The sequence below is a fragment of the Copadichromis virginalis genome, linkage group LG9 (genome assembly GCF_057382275.1).
Source record: "Copadichromis virginalis isolate Kocher_CV1m ecotype Utaka linkage group LG9, C_Virginalis_male_GT1.1, whole genome shotgun sequence".
In the NCBI taxonomy this organism is placed as follows: domain Eukaryota; kingdom Metazoa; phylum Chordata; class Actinopteri; order Cichliformes; family Cichlidae; genus Copadichromis; species Copadichromis virginalis.
Genome location: NC_140626.1, coordinates 35,784,178 through 35,796,497, shown reverse-complemented (window position 1 = coordinate 35,796,497; position 12,320 = coordinate 35,784,178). Strand labels below are relative to the sequence as shown.

The 12,320-nt window shown below is 44.1% G+C and overlaps 1 protein-coding gene across 3 annotated transcripts in view; it reads left to right on the top strand.

The window, feature by feature from the left end:
- Positions 1-12,320, top strand: part of LOC146702427 (receptor-type tyrosine-protein phosphatase mu-like) — a 217,332-nt gene that overhangs the window by 58,748 nt on the left and 146,264 nt on the right. For all 3 annotated transcript variants that reach the window (XM_085469039.1, XM_085469038.1, XM_085469040.1), the window contains exons 4-9: positions 40-149; positions 6,074-6,152; positions 6,840-6,955; positions 7,067-7,241; positions 9,370-9,482; positions 9,814-9,994. In XM_085469039.1, coding sequence (XP_085325165.1) covers positions 40-149; positions 6,074-6,152; positions 6,840-6,955; positions 7,067-7,241; positions 9,370-9,482; positions 9,814-9,994 — 774 coding nt within the window. The remainder of the gene's footprint in view (positions 1-39; positions 150-6,073; positions 6,153-6,839; positions 6,956-7,066; positions 7,242-9,369; positions 9,483-9,813; positions 9,995-12,320) is intronic.

Sequence of the window (12,320 nt, the reverse complement as noted above, 5' to 3'; positions counted from 1 at the left end):
CGAGCTCTCAGATGATGACGGTGTATATGTTTCCTGCAGAGAACAGTAGTCCTCTGGGAGTTCCTGTCTTTAACTTCTCAGGCCCCTCCTACCACATCTGGAAGGGGGTGGAGCTTGCTGTGTCCACCTTCTGGCCCAATCACTACGAGGTAAACCACCCTAACGCAAACACGCACGTTTACTTTTGACAGGTTTTACCTGAATAATGTGATACCAGGTGGTACTAAACTGGGAGATTGGCTGGAAAGAATAGAATAGAATAGAATTCAACTTTATTGTCATTGCACATGCACAGGTACAGGGCAACGAAATGCAGTTTGCATCCATCCAGAAGTGCTTTAGTGATATAGATATATTACAATATATATTAGCAATAATATAGATATGTGAATATATTACAGAAATGGGTCTATTATGGTGTGTTATAATGTACACGGTATGAAGTATGTTGTGAATATTCTATAACTATAAGTATGTACAGGCTGTAGTGAGTACAAGCTATGTACAGGATATGGACAGGATATAAATATGAAAAACTATACAGAATATGAAATAAATAACTTTACAGAATCTGGGATATACAGCTATACAGAAATGGGAACTATGCAAGTTGTAAACAGTTGTAGGATTAAAGATTATCGAATGTACAGAATGATTATTTACACAGAGCTATACAGTAGTGCAGTTAAGATAAGTGAGATATGTGGATAATTTCTACAGAGGCTATATAAAGTGCTAGTGGTTGTGAGTGGTGGTTCAGTCCATGTTATTATTGTGTGTTTGAAAGCAGTCTGAAAGCAGCGAGATAACACACACGCTGGTATTTCTATCACTGCGAGGACTGTGGTTGGGGTACTGACCAAACCCTGACCCCCAGTCTGGACCCTCCGTCCCAAAAAGCGATCCTCACATGTCCTGAGAGTTGCAGTGGTCCTCACAGAGATACACAGGCGAATGCACACACACTCGCTCTGGATGTGGCTGATCCGTATTGAAAGCTCTTTTATGTGGCTTTAAAAGCTCTGTCATCTCCAAACCACACGAGGGCTGCTGCTAATTGGTTCAACACGCACACATAGGCGCACACTTGGTGTAGAGCAGCAGCAGGAAGTGAGTTTTTCTCACCACGGGAACCTTCTAGTGCCAAAAAATGTTTCCTCCCGTCGACAGCACAACCTCTGGACTCAACGTCCCAATCTGTTCCTGTTACTGTCCAACATTTTAGAAGTGATTTTGCGTTTCAGTCGTGTGGCTCTGAACACTTATGGCTGATTGTCGGTCTGACGCTGGACTTATTAAAATCACACAAACACATGAAAGCATTCACAAAGGTGTTTCCACCTGCACCACTCACAGGCAGCTCTCTTTATAGATTCTGTGTTGTTGTTGTCATGTCTCTACCACTTGCAGTTTCTCTGACGTCCAGCAGAGGCAGCAGTGAGTCAGTCCCAAAGACTCCCATGTTAAAACAAGCATATTTACAGCCTGATACACAGACTGTTTCCCCCCTCATAACAGCCTTATGGGAGAGAATGTTTCCTGAACTTACCTGTAAGTTACGAGGCCCCTCCCACTGCGTTGGAGGCGGTTCTGTTGAAGCTAATTGCATTCTGGGAGTCCACATCTCTGAGGATCTCACCTGGACGACCAACTGCTCCAAGCTGGTCAAGAAGGCTCACCAGCGCCTCTTCTTCTTGAGGACTCTGACTTCTATCGTTGCACCATCGAGAGCATCCTGACCAACTGTATAACAGTCTGGTACGGGAACTGCTCTACCTCGGACCGGAAGGCGTTGCAGAGGGTCGTGAAAACTGCCCAACGCATCGCCGGAGCATCACTTCCTGCCATAAAAGACATCTACAGGAAGCGGTGTCTGAAAAGGGCTGGGAAAATCATCAAAGACCCCAGTCACCCATCACATGGACTCTTCACCCTCCTGCCCTCTGGGAGGCGCTACAGGAGCCTCCGGACTAAGACCACCAGGTACCGGAACAGCTTCTTCCCCACAGCTGTCAGACTCCTGAACTCTGCCTCCTGACATCTGACCCACGTTAAACTCATGGACTGGACATACACACACCCACAATGGACAACTGTACCCTCAAACACACAATAATAACATGGACTGAACCACCATTCACAACCACTAGCACTTTATATAGCCTCTGTAGGAATTACAGGGAGTGCAGAATTATTAGGCAAGTTGTATTTTTGAGGAATAATTTTATTATTGAACAACAACCATGTTCTCAATGAACCCAAAAAACTCATTAATATCAAAGTTGAATGTTTGTGGAAGTAGTTTTTAGTTTGTTTTTAGTTTTAGCTATTTTAGGGGGATATCTGTGTGTGCAGGTGACTATTACTGTGCATAATTATTAGGCAACTTAACAAAAAACAAATATATACCCATTTCAATTATTTATTTTTACCAGTGAAACCAATATAACATCTCCACATTCACAAATATACATTTCTGACATTCAAAAACAAAACAAAAACAAATCAGCGACCAATATAGCCACCTTTCTTTGCAAGGACACTCAAAAGCCTGCCATCCATGGATTCTGTCAGTGTTTTGATCTGTTCACCATCAACATTGCGTGCAGCAGCAACCACAGCCTCCCAGACACTGTTCAGAGAGGTGTACTGTTTTCCCTCCTTGTAAATCTCACATTTGATGATGGACCACAGGTTCTCAATGGGGTTCAGATCAGGTGAACAAGGAGGCCATGTCATTAGTTTTTCTTCTTTTATACCCTTTCTTGCAGCCACGCTGTGGAGTACTTGGACGCGTGTGATGGAGCATTGTCCTGCATGAAAATCATGTTTTTCTTGAAGGATGCAGACTTCTTCCTGTACCACTGCTTGAAGAAGGTGTCTTCCAGAAACTGGCAGTAGGACTGGGAGTTGAGCTTGACTCCATCCTCAACCCGAAAAGGCCCCACAAGCTCATCTTTGATGATACCAGCCCAAACCAGTACTCCACCTCCACCTTGCTGGCGTCTGAGTGGGACTGGAGCTCTCTGCCCTTTACCAATCCAGCCACGGGCCCATCCATCTGGCCCATCAAGACTCCCTCTCATTTCATCAGTCCATAAAACCTTAGAAAAACCAGTCTTGAGATATTTCTTGGCCCAGTCTTGACGTTTCAGCTTGTGTGTCTTGTTCAGTGGTGGTCGTCTTTCAGCCTTTCTTACCTTGGCCATGTCTCTGAGTATTGCACACCTTGTGCTTTTGGGCACTCCAGTGATGTTGCAGCTCTGAAATATGGCCAAACTGGTGGCAAGTGGCATCTTGGCAGCTGCACGCTTGACTTTTCTCAGTTCATGGGCAGTTATTTTGCGCCTTGGTTTTTCCACACGCTTCTTGCAACCGTGTTGACTATTTTGAATGAAACGCTTGATTGTTCGATGATCACGCTTCAGAAGCTTTGCAATTTTGAGACTGCTGCATCCCTCTGCAAGATATCTCACTATTTTTGACTTTTCTGAGCCTGTCAAGTCCTTCTTTTGACCCATTTTGCCAAAGGAAAGGACGTTGCCTAATAATTATGCACACCTGATATAGGGTGTTGATGTCATTAGACCACACCCCTTCTCATTACAGAGATGCACATCACCTAATATGCTTAATTGGTAGTAGGCTTTCGAGCCTATACAGCTTGGAGTAAGACAACATGCATGAAGAGGATGATGTGGACAAAATACTCATTTGCCTAATAATTCTGCACTCCCTGTATATCTCACTTATCTTAACTGCACTACTGTATAGCTCTGTGTAAATAATCATTCTGTACATTCGATAATCTTTAATCCTACAACTGTTTACAACTTGCATAGTTCCCATTTCTGTATAACTGTATATCTCAGATTTCTGTAAAGTTATTTATTTCATATTCTGTATAGTTTTTCATATTTATATCCTGTTCATATCCTGTACATAGCTTGTACTCACTACAGCCTGTACATACTTATAGTTATAGAATATTCAGAACATACCTCATACCGTGTACATTATAACATAATAGACCCATTTCTGTAATATACTCACATATCTATATTATTGCTAATATATATTGTAATATATCTATATCACTAAAGCACTTCTGGATGGATGCAAACTGCATTTCGTTGCCCTGTACCTGTGCATGTGCAATGACAATAAAGTTGAATTCTATTCTATTCTATTCTATTCTATTCTCTGAAAGCTGGGCGCGGTGACTTGCTCTGGCTTTCTCTGACCATTAATGTTTCTTCTGACTCCAATTTGTGATCTGTGTCCAGGATGGTCGTAGCGCTGGCATGACACTGTGACCTTTGAACTCTGGATCAGTTACTTTAATGCTGGAAAAGTGCTGCATTAATCCTCATTTACGTTTGACCTTTATACCCATCTACGAATTTGTCACCAGCAGTAGCTGGTTGTTGTTATGCTCGACTTCACCTAAACTGGACCGGTATTAGCCGGTGTCTGTTGCTCCCATACAGACTAATTACCACGCTAGCTCAGCTGATAAGTCAACACCTGCACAATGTTCAGGTGTTGTCCTGGCAACGGAGAGGTCACTGCAGCTGCATCTGTCCAACATCTGTCTGAGTCTGACAGACAAACACTGCTGTCTGCAGGTCAGCACGCCGGCCCATAAACCATCAAGTCCCACAGCAGGGAGCCACACACACAACCACACACACAAACACACACACACACACACTGTATCACAAACACACATACGCACACTTTAACACACACACACACTGTAACACACAGATTGTAATACACACACACAGACACACGTGCAGGTGTTGTTGCCTGTGAACAACCATCCTGTCATCACAGCAGCCATCACTAATTAGCTGCATCACCACGGTAACAACACTGCTAGCTCATTAGTGACAGGCTTAATTAGATAGTGGAGGGGGGAGAAGCGGGGGAGGACTGAAAGAAAGAATCAGGAAGTGAGAGATTGGAAAAGGAAATGCAGGGAGGAGAGAAGAATGAAGGGAAGAGAAGTCATATCTGAGAGAGACGGGAGGGAGGAGGACTTCCTGTTATGGGCGGCAACAGGAAGTAAGGCTCCATTTTCTATGCTGACTGTACAACACACACACACACACAGCTGAATGTGTGTCAGAGAGGGTTATCAAGGACGTATATGGCAGGGGAATTTTCTCTGGCTTCATGAAGTTGTTGTCATGGCGTTAGAAGTTCCTCAGGGCACGCTGCTGGGCCCACTCGTTACACTCAGATGGAAAATATAAGCACTATTAAGAAAACGGTCTGACGTTAAAGTCATCAAACTCACAGGCAGAGAATCTGAACTGATGTCTGTAGTCATGTTTGACTTACATCAGCGATTCTTTCTTTTTGGACACAAATAGAAAACACTGACAAAAGCCGCGGTCAGGGTCACATCTGACACTGGTAACTGTCAACTACAAATCTGACACCGTGGTAATTGTGTAACTGACAACTACACATCTGACAGTCAAAGGAGCTTGCAAAGAAAAGCGTCTGGAGTTCTTTAAGTTGCTTGAAGACGTTTCACCTCTCATCCGAGAAGCTTCTTCAGTTCTAAGGTCAAATGGGTGGGGAGTCCCTGGCTGATTGCGACCCACACCCAGTTTCACACCTTGGCTCAGGCGATTAGAGGATCATCAGGGGGTCCTTTTGTCCCTCTGTGGGGGGAAATTCCCACTAGGTTTAAATCTGGGACTCTCCACCATTTGACCTTAGAATTGAAGAAGCTTCTCGGATGAGAGGTAAAACGTCTTCAAGCAACTTAAAGAAGTCCAGACGCTTTTCTTTGCAAGCTCCTTAGACTACGATGACCTGGATGATTGAGAACCTTCACAGACATACACATCTGACACCGTGGTAACTGACAACTACACATCTGACACCGTGGTAACTGACAACTACACATCTGACACTGTGATGAGATGAGAATTATTTTGTAGCTTTACAGCCAAAATGAAGCAGGCGGCCTCTTGATGCGTGGACGTTAAAGGGATAAAACTATCAACACGAGCAGGTCTGAGGTTTCACAGCTGGTGTTTGGTCTTTGGTGCAGGTGGTGTTTGAGGCGGTCAGCACCGGTCACAGAGGCATTCTGGCCATCAAGGACATCTCACTGCAGGGACACCAGTGCAGTAAGTTTACACACACACACGCACACACAGACACACAGGAAGACACCGCCCCCTTGTAGAACAAGTTCCTAATTGGTTAACGACGTTTGGCTACTTAATTGGATAACAATGTTAAAAGTTGAGCCGGTATTGTAGAATCAAGGTCACTGTGTGTGTGTGTGTGTGTGTGTGTGTGTGTGTGTGTGTGTGTGTGTGTGGAGGCAGGGGAGCTCATTAAAATATAAGTTGATTAGCATGGACTTTGATCCATCCTTCTGTTTATCTACTTGCTCAACTGAATACTCCTATTTTTATGTTGTTTTGTTATGTGAACACAACACACACACACACGCACACACACATAGGGTGGTGTGTGTGCGTGTGTGTGTGTGTACACATCTTTTTGATGGAAGAAAAACCTCGAGTAAACATCTTTGACCTGAACTTTTTCTTGCTGTCTTACTTCACGTCAACACTGTTCAATAAACTGATTGAAAACACACACACACACACACACACACACACACACACACACACACTTACCTGCATCCTCCAGAATCCATTTTCTAATTGGATTGTAGAGATTTTTGTTTTTCGGCTGAAGAGATCAGAGGAGAGAAGACTCACTGTTACCGTAGCATGGTCAGTCAGGTGATGTCAGCAGTGTGTGACCTCTGACCTCAGTGTTTTACGTGTTCCTGTCCTCAGTGAGCACCCCTCACTTCCTCCATATCAAAGGTGTGGAGGTGAACGCAGGACAGACAGCCACGTTTCACTGCACCGTCAATGGACGTCCGCAGAGCAACCTGCTGCTGTACCTGCAGGTGATCTATCAATAATCCATAGTCAGTAACATGAGCGCCACGCGGCGAGACTGCACTCGGCGTGGCGTGTGTGTATGTGGCTGCTTCACTTTGTGTGTTTGTGCTCGGCAGGGAATGGGCGGTCGGCAGGCCGCGGTACGGGAAACCAAACCGCTGAATGCTCGGCGTTATGTGGCGAGCTTCAATGTGGACAACACGACCAAAGGAGACTCTGGACGCTACCGCTGCATCGCCCAATCAGAGCGAGGGGTGGGCGTGTCCTCCTATGCTGACCTCACAGTCAAACGTGAGTGCTGCTCTCTTATTGACTGATAATCTCTGAATATATTTAAGTGATGTGAATAATGTGAAGCTTAAAAAACTGATCATCCTGTCTTCCACAAGAGGACACCTGTCCCTCCTTCTCACCCCCTCCCCCTCTCCTCACCCCCCTCCCTCACTCGTCTGTCTCTCGCTGCAGATCAAAGCTGCAGTTTGTCATGTTTTTTATTTTAATGACTCCATCGTGAAACGAGAAAGAGTTTTATTAAAGCTCCTCATTACTGCTTTGTGACTGTGTGTGTGTGTATGTGTGTGTGTGTGTGTGTGTTGCGGGGTTAGAGGAGAGCCTCATTAGAAAGTCAGAGCGCCGTTTTAAGGCGGGAGTCTCGGCGGCGTTTTGTCAGAATGTTTCTGTGAAGATGAATCACGCCAAAGTAAAAGCCTCCTCTTTCTGGCGCTGCTTGTCAGAGTGCTGGCGCCCTAACCCGAACGCACATGCGGGCCCGCAGCGTGTTAACGATGACTCGTTAAACGCACCGTGTTCGGTGCGACGGAGCCGTCAGGCGTCTCTGAAGCGTAGCTTTCATCCACACTTTTTTCCTACCCCATCACGCTGAAGAGTCGGAGGAACGCGGGATGAGCCTCGATGGCGTTTAGCCTTCATCTCGCGGCTTAGTCATGGCGGCACATTTGATGGTGCCTGCTGAGACCAGCAGTATAAATATGATTTCATGTTTTATTAGATTCTCTTAAATGAACATAATTCTGCGATTTTACATTTAAGCATGTTTCAGTCTAAATAGGAGAAATCACAGCAGATCAATGGGATCCATCAGTAATCGATCAGCAGCCTGTGACGGTTTCATGGATGTCCGACTTCATTATTTCTGTATTTGTGTCACATGTGCGCTGAGGGATCACAGCGCTGTTTTATATTTTCAGCCACCAGAGGCGCTGTGGAGCACCCACTTCATACTCTGATTATATCACGACAAACTGATGAGACAACAGTTTATATCGCACTCTTCCATCACACAACAAAGTGTTTGTGACACACTAACTGCACATTCAGAAATAGGTCCCACTGCACACCATGCTGGGTGATGCTAACTAGCACTGCGCTACCAGCTGTTAGGGCTCTTTGTTCAGGATCGTAAAGCCAGGCGGAGGATGATGAGCAGAGAGCGTCTGAGTTTGCAGCTTTTAAACAGTTTCATGTTGAATCTGCCTTTTATGTAGGGCGGGGCTCTGGCAGCTCCGTAGGTGCTTTTACCTGGACGTACAGGCCTGGTTTTTGATAACCAGATTGACGGTGCTGGAGAAGAAGTTGTAGAGAGCGAAGGTAAGAGTGGTCCCAGTGCTGACCAGGGCAGTGACCCCCTCAAGTTAGGCAAGTGGCTCCAGCAGGTCCCGGGAACAACATCAGGGATCTCTGTTCAGAAGAGTGCAGTATGAACAGCTAAGATACTGCGCAGGACCCTCAAGCTACTGAGGACCCCAGCTTGAAACCCGAGTTTTATTTTTATACACACACACACACTCATATATACTTTTATATTTGTTTAGTTCAGATTTCAGTTTGTGTCTGTAGATGTGAGAAGAAGCAGATCCAAGTGACATTACTCACAGCTGAGCTGATCAATACAAGGATTAAGTGTGTGTCTGTGTGTGCCATTTCTAAGCAAACAAACACCATAACAGGTGAGGAGGTGTTTGTTGGTCACATGACCTGACACATATCCCCACAATCCCCGGCGGTTAAACCTCTGATTGAACTGTCACTCAGACTTTGTATGTGTGTTTGATACAATAACACACACACACACACACACACAGGTGAACATTAACTTGAACGTGAAAAACAGATATCATTGTATCCTGGCTGGTGTGTGTGTGTGTGTTTTTGATGAAGTGGGTCAAGACGAAGTAGAGCAGCACCACCGGGGATTCTGGGTAATAGAATCCAGGTCTGCCGTGATTCGCCGAAGGTCACGAATATTAATTGTCTTATTAACACCTTCCTCCCTCGTCAAGAGTTTAGTGAAACCCAGAAGAGCATGTGTGTGTGAGTGTTCATGTGTGTGTGAGTGTTCATGTGTGTGTGAGTGTTCATGTGTGTGTTGTCAGACTGATCTTGGTCCTTTGTCCCTCAGAGCCCCCTGTACCCATCGCCCCTCCTCAGCTGACAGCAGTTGGTGCCACCTACCTGTGGATACAACTTAACGCCAACTCGATCAATGGGGACGGACCAATCACTGAGCGAGACGTGAGTGCTGATTGGTCACTGATTCAGAAGTGTGGCTACAGCTACGACATTGGCTAACATTGCATAGTTAGCTTATCAGCCTGCTGTTCCCTTTAACAGGCTAATAGTCAAAGAAAGTTTAGACGCTGGAGCCACAAACTGTGGCAGAATTCTGTAATGCATAGAACTTACAATTCTATAGTATGTATGTATGTATGTGCAGATGTATATGCGTGCATATTTTTTTTTCAAAGAAAGTTTAGATCCAGGAATTTGCTTTATATTTGTTTTGGTCGGGTGATTTTTGTCCACTTCTGGGGCAGCCTACCTGTAACATTGTGCTCGCTTTCAGGTTGAGTATCGGACGACAGCCGGCATGTTGATCGACACCACACCGGTTGATAAGCCCACTCATAAAATCGGGCATCTGGACCCCGACACAGAGTATGAGATCAGTGTGCTCCTCACCAGGCCCCTGGATGGAGGCACAGGGAACCCCGGGCCACCGCTCAGAGCCAGGACCAAGTGTGCAGGTGGGTGAAAGTGAGGTCACATGGTCGAACCCTGCAGCCAATCAGTGATGAGGGCCGTTTCATGTCATCATAGTTGGTTTTGTTTTGTAGAGACCCTCGGGTGATTGCTAGCAGCTAGCAGCTAACCGTGTGGCTCCACTCACACTGCTCTTATTAGGAGGTTAATGGCTGAGTCATTAGCGTACCGTGCTAAGCTGCATTAGCACTGAGCTCATCAGGTGGCTAATGGTTAACGATGAGCTCCTTAAGACAGCCAGCTTTGTTAGCATCACACTCATTAGCTCCTAATGGCTACTGCGTACACACTACGCTAGCAGTTAATCTCCTGAATGAACACACCAACACACTGTGCCGCAGGTGTGTGTGTGTGTGTGTGTGTGTGTGCGTGTGTGTGTGTGTGTGTGTGTGTGTGTGTGTGTGTGTGTGTGTGTGTGTGTGTGTGTGTGTAACCAATACGTCTACTCACCAAAGAATGAGTGAAGCAATATGGATAACAGCAGAGGACAATTTATTTAGGGTCTGATGGCAATTTACCATCGGTGTCCAGCACTTTAAAGGATTGATGGACTGGAGCACATCTGTCCTTAACATACCCTCTTAAACATCAGCTTGACACTGATATATCAAAGGAAACTTAACCGACTTTAAATGCAAATGTTTCAACCTGAACAACTTAAAACTTCTCTGGGATACAATGTAAACAAAGACAAGAAGAAGAAAAATATTTCCATCAATAGTCACTTTTCCTAACCAGGAGACAAGTGAATATATTATGTAAAGAGTCCTTTTTCTCAGTCCTGGGGTTGTAACACCACAACCTCCTCAGTCCGTAATCAAAGAGTGTCTATTTGACAATAACCAAAATGTCTTTGGATAGTCTTTGTGAATGCAAACAAAAAAAACAAAAAAAAAACAAATGGTATTAGCTGGCCAGCAAAATAAAGAGAGTGTATGGCACTGAGTGCGGGCGTGTGTGTGAGTACTTCGGTCCAAATAATCAAGGTCCGGATGGATGAAGGGATGGCGGCCGCTTGTCCTTTAATGGCACCAGTAAGGCAGCACAGTAGTAAGGCAGCACAGCAGCGAGGCAGCACAGCAGTAAGGCAGCACAGCAGCGAAGCGTCTGGCAGGAGAACGAACAATAGTCCTTTTCAAGGCTACTGCAGAAGGCGATATTCCCCGCTAGCTCACCCCAGCTTGCTCTCTGGCACAGCTACAAGCCACGTGAGCTCATAGCCCCTCCCGCTAGGATGTACTACCACAGTCGACTGTCGTAAAGCAGCCGCAAACCAATAGCAATAAAAAAAACCTCAAAATCATTGAAGAACATTTTATAACACCCAATATAGGTATATACATATATACTGAATATCACACAATATCAGATAACCAAATTAACACTGGGTTACATACGCAAACAAAAAACTGGATGTTATTAGCAATTAGCTCGCTAATTACACAGGTGCAGCCTTTTTATTGCTGGTGCAGTTGTTACTTCATCTGTGGAGTGTTTGCTTGTTCCACACGTTTCTATTCGTTGTAATTATTATTAGTGCCAGTCTTCATAATTCAGATTCATTTGATCTGTTTTTATTCACATACCTGTGTTTGAATTTATAGAAAGAATATAACCCATATGCTTACATTATTGTCAGTATAAGTTTTATTTACATGATCACATTATCAACAGCAACAAAGAGCTTTGTGTTTCAAAGAGGAACTATATTTTTAAACAAAGAACATCAGCAGACACTTAGATTCACAAAAATATTTAGTAAAACAATCATAATTTAAAGAAAACCACAATGTTATTTTTTAGGTGATGATAATATCAATCTCAGCTTAACCCTTTAAGACCTACCATAGAACCAAGTCCGTCAGAGCTTATATTATATTTTTACATGCTCTAGAGACATTTTTGGGAGAATTTCAAGTTGATATACATCAATACAACAATTATAGCCCAAATTGTAATAATATGTATGCATTAAGTGCATAGTAATTACATAAAATTGCAAAGAATGCGATAAACTGCAAAAAAATTGAAAAAATTTCTAGTTAGAGAAATTTAAGAGGCTTATCCCTCAAAACTGTAAATACAAAAAAGTTGCACAAAATAGTTTCCCACCACAGGAAATTTTATTTAAGTGTCTTCATAGTTTTATTTTTGAAATACACCAATTTTTATACACTGCAGGAAAAACTAAAATAAATATTATAGTGCACATTTGCAAAAAAAAACGCATGTGCATCAAAATAAACTATTTCCAGCAGTGCAATATGAGTCCTAAGCATCCCAGAAACAATACAGAGAGTCATAAAGTCA